Below are 4,911 nucleotides of genomic sequence, written 5' to 3' on the forward strand. Positions count from 1 at the left end.
ATCACATGGTATTTACTCGGGGTTTATTTACACCGCTGGTCAGAGTTCTCTTGCTAGTGAACTCTTTTTTCTTTACTAAAGCTGGTCTTTGAGAGATTTGTTCTAATCTGCTGCTTAAAGACCCTGGGTGTAGCCAAGATTGTCATCTTGAGGCTCACCCAGTTTTGTTTTTTATGTTCGTGGAAGGTTATAACCCTTCTACACCCATGTCACATGTTCTTTTGTTGATGAACATGTTTTGGGAGGAAGGTTATGAGCCTTTCTAATGTAAACTCCCTGGTTGCCTCCTTGTAACGATTTCACTCGTGTGACGTTGGATGACCAGTCCTTGTTGTCACACGGTGAATGTACAAAACCTCTTTAGATTTGGATATAAGGAGCATCTGAATTGCCCATTCTTATTTACTCTAGTTTTGGTTAGAGCAAAATATAAATGAAAATAGTAAAGTAATTTATGCTAGTTACATTTACATACTAAAATGAACAAACAATGCGTTAACTAGCACTGGTGCTACCTTTAATACTTGTTTTAAGAGTAGAAGTGACACATGCTCTGTGCATTCCACGTTCTTGGAATGGCACATCCGTATTGAGCTTCTAGGACATAGGCACCATTCTTATGTGCTTCTATGACTTTGTATGGTCCTTTCCACGTGACACTGAATTTCCCCAATGGTTCAGCATGGCTAGAATCGTTTTTTCTTAGCACACGTTCTCCAACTTTGAAGTTCTTGGCCCAGACTTGGCGGTTGTAATAGCTCTCTGTCCGTGACTTATACAGTGCTTGGTGCATCTGTTCTATCTCGCGTTTCTTGTCAAGCATATCCAGGTCTTGGCGTTGCCCTTCCTCGTTGGCTATCTCCTCGAAACTCTCTATTCGCAAGAAGCCAACGATTATTTCCAATGGGAGGACCACCTCCGTGCCATAGGTTAGACTGAAGGGTGTTTCTCCCGTCTTGACCTTGTTGTGGTGCAATAGCACCATAACACTGTCAAGGGCTCATCTACCCAGGCGGACTTTGATCTGAGTAGACGTTTCTTTAAACCATTGACTATGGTTTTGTTAGATATCTCCGTCTATCTGTTTGCCAGAGGATGCGCTACTGAAGTGAACTGGCGGTGGATTTTCTTTTCCTTACACCATTCCTTGAAGGGACTTCCTTCAAACTGAGTGTCATTGTCACTTATGAGGATCCCAAAGCGAGCCAAGATGTTCCTTGTCATGAACTTTATCATCTGCTTGCCAGTGATAGTGGCCAGTGGTTCCGCCTCTATCCACTTGGTGAAATAGTCCACGACTACCAGTAAAAACTTTACGCCTCCCGGCACCGGTGGGAATGGTCCCACTATATCGATCCCCTATTGGTGGAAGGGACAGGGGTTGGTGATGCTTTTCAATGGCATGGTTGGTTGAATTTGGAAAGGTGTGAATGCTTGTCATTCCTTGCCTTTCTTGATTAAGCCTGCGACATCGTTGTACACGTTCAGCCAGTATACTCCTAGGTGGAGTATCTTGCCTGTGAGTGTGTGAGCGCCTTCATGTGCTGTTGTGTCCCCAGAATGGATTTCTTCGAGAAACGCCTTCCCCTCTGTCTTAGAGATGCACTTGAGCCACATGCTTAAATATCCTCTCCGGTACAGCTTATTGTCCCTTATGGCAAAATGCGGTGCTTTGATTTTGACTTTTCTCGCCTCCTCTGGATCATCCGGAAGCACGCCATGGTACAGATAATCGATGAATGGTTTTGTCCATTCTGGAGGGACTGATATGGTATTGACCTTCTGGTTATCAATACTCCTTTCCGGGAGTACTTCGACCAACACTTTCTTTGTGAAATGATCGTATGAGGTAGATGCCAGCTTGCTAAGGGCGTTTTCCCTTGCATTTTTCCCCTGAGAGATTTGATTTATTGAAAAGCTTTTGAACTTGTTGGCTAAACTCCGGACCGTGTCTAGGTATTTCTGCATCCTAGGGTCATTTGCCTCGTATACTCCATTGACTTGGTTTGTGACAAGCAACGAGTCACCGAGATTTGCTAGTTGTTTTGCGCCCACCTCCCTAGCTAGCCTTAGTCCTGCCAGGGGTGCCTCGTACTCTGCTTCGTTGTTAGATACTTAATAATTCGAACTGCAGTGCGTATGTGATCTCTTCGCCTTTGGGGCTTTGGAGGATCAGGCCTGTGCCTGAGCCTTCTTTGCTTGCTAGGCCATCGGTGTACAACTTCCAAAGTTCTTTGTCGGCCTCAAGCTCTAGTGGGGCGACAAAGATTGTCGTCGGAACTCCTTAGATGGTATCTGGGATTTCAACCAGGAAGTAAGCAAGGGCCTAGGCTTTGATGCTAGTTCTACGGTGGTGTTGGATGTCGTGTTCGCCTAACTTTATGGCCCACTTGTCTAGGCTTCGAGACTTTTCCAGCCTTAGCAACACTTGTTGGGTAACTGGTCAGAACCTCCATCTTGTGGGCTTCAAAATATCTCCTTAAACGTCTAACTACATAGACCAGGGCGAGGACCAGTTTTTCCAAGGTCGAGTAATTTACTTCTGTCCCTTCCCTTTCTGCTGCTAACACAGAGGAGATAACCTCCTTAAACGCTACTTTTTCAGCCTAGCCAGCCTTAGTCCTGCCAGGGGTGCCTCATACTCTGCTTCGTTGTTAGATACTTGGAATTCGAACTGCAGTGCGTATGTGATCTCTTCGCCTTTGGGGCTTTGGAGGATCAGGCCTATGCCTGAGCCTTCTTTGCTTGCTGGGCCATCGGTGTACAACTTCCAAAGTTCTTTGTCGGCCTCAAGCTCTAGTGGGTCGACAAAGATTATCATCGGAACTCCTTAGATGGTATCTGGGATTTCAATCAGGAAATCAGCAAGGGCCTAGGCTTTGATGCTAGTTTTGCGGTGGTGTTGGATGTCGTGTTCGCCTAACTTTATGGCCCACTTGGCTAGGCGTCGAGACTTTTCTAGCCTTAGCAACACTTGTTGGGTAACTGGTCAGAACCTCCATCTTGTGGGCTTCAAAATATCTCCTTAAACGTCTAACTACATAGACCAGGGCGAGCACCAGTTTTTCCAAGGTCGAGTAATTTACTTCTGTCCCTTCCCTTTCTGCTACTAACACAGAGGAGATAACCTCCTCAGATGCTACTAAGTATATCTGTAGTGTCTCCCCCGGGAGCGGGGAGGCGAGGGTCGGGAGTTGATGTAGTGCATCTTTTAATTTTTGCAAGGCCACGTTCGCTTCGACTGTCCATCTGAATTGATTTTTGTTTAAGCATCCTTTGAGTGTTTGGTATAGAGGAAGCGCCTTTTCAGTGGATTTGGCAATGAATCACCCAAGTGTCGTTAACCTACCGTTGATCTCATGTACTCCTTTAAGGTTGTGGGGAGTTTTCGACTTGAGGAACTCTTGTATTTTGGTGGGATTGGGCAAAATCCCTTCCCAGGACACGTAACAACCAAGGAATTGTCCCTCCTTGACTCCGAAAGTACACTTAGCCGGATTTAACTTCATCTGCGCTCTGACTAGTGTTTTGAAGGTTTCTTCCACATCTTAGAGTAACATCTCTTCATTGTGGCTTTTAATTACCATATCGTCGACGTACACTTCGATATTCCGACCAATTTGGTCAGCGGATACCTTGTGCATTAGTCTCTGTTAAGTAGCGTCAACGTTTTTGAGCCCAAATGGCATTTTCAGATAGTAGAAGGTACCCTTTTCGGTATGGAAGGTTGTTTTTTGCTTCATCTTCTCACTTCATCTGCACCTGGTGATAGCGCTTATATGCATCGAGAAAAAATTTGAATCGGAAACCTTCAAGCGATTGGACTTTCTGATCGATCTCCGGGAGAGGATGATAATCCTTTGGGCAGGCGTTGTTGAGATCTGAATAATCTATGCACATTCGCCATGCCCCATTGGCTTTCCTTACCATGATCAAGTTTGCTATCCATGTTGGGAACATTACTTCCTTGAGTATGCCACCACTCACTAGGTCTACCACTTTTACGTTAATAGCCTTACCACGGTCTGCCGCCTGTCCTCTCTTCTTTTGGTTCACATGGTTACTCCCAGGTGGGATATTGAGGGTGTGTTCTATGACCCGTCGATTGACGCCTATCATATCTATTGGCTTCTAGGCGAAGACGGTGGAGTATTGCCTCAGGAGTGCCACCAGTCGTGCCTTAATTTTGTTTGTTAAGTGAGCGTCGATTCGCACGAGCTGCTCTGGATACTCCGTGTTTATCTGGTGTTGCTCGGTGAAACATCCCACCTTATACTTCTTTGGCGTGCAAACGAGTTGTGGGGCGGCTATGATTTGGTGGCAATGTTGTGCTTTGTTGCTTGTGGTGTAACATCCGGGTTCCCAGGCATTATAATTTGTTCTTGTATTTTTGGATGTTGAGGGGAGATTCGGCGAGTTGGCGTCTAAACTCGCCGAGTATGGTCACGAATTCGTATGCGAGTTCACAGCTGGACTCGGCGAGTCCATGCTGTTTAGTGAAACCCTAATTTTCAGGGTTTGAGACCTATTTAAAGGGTCTTAGGGCCGTCATTTGCGGCCACCAACCCCCAGAGAGAAACCCTAAGAGATCTAGAGCGTTTGTGAGGAAGGAGAGGCCATTCTTGATCCTTTTTGTGGGTGTTTTTGCAAGAGGGAAGTGACCAAGGTAAGAGGAGGCTGAAGGAGGTACAATTTGGTGGTTTTTGAGTTCATAGAGTTTGTATTGAGGTATTTTTCTCGGTCCTTCTTGAGTTTTGGTGTTGATTCTTAGTGTTAGGGTTTTCTAACCCTTTTTGAGGGTGATACTAGAAATTTACGATTCTCGAATTCAATACATATCGATTGAAGGCAAACGGGCAACAAGTTGCGCCGCTAGCCCTTTTTGGATGGCAAAACCTATTCTTTTGAAAA

At 45.4% G+C, this 4,911-nt stretch overlaps 1 protein-coding gene across 1 annotated transcript; it reads right to left on the reverse strand.

Moving 5' to 3' along the window:
• Window positions 1-529: 529 nt before the first annotated feature.
• Window positions 530-985, reverse strand: LOC145051042 (uncharacterized). The gene has a single exon (XM_078999193.1). It carries the CDS (start codon window positions 983-985, stop codon window positions 530-532), a length of 456 nt encoding a protein of 151 aa, XP_078855319.1.
• Window positions 986-4,911: the final 3,926 nt, after the last annotated feature.

This window comes from Lactuca serriola, chromosome 5 (assembly GCF_051521515.1).
Source record: "Lactuca serriola cultivar US96UC23 chromosome 5, Lser_US96UC23_V15, whole genome shotgun sequence".
In the NCBI taxonomy this organism is placed as follows: domain Eukaryota; kingdom Viridiplantae; phylum Streptophyta; class Magnoliopsida; order Asterales; family Asteraceae; genus Lactuca; species Lactuca serriola.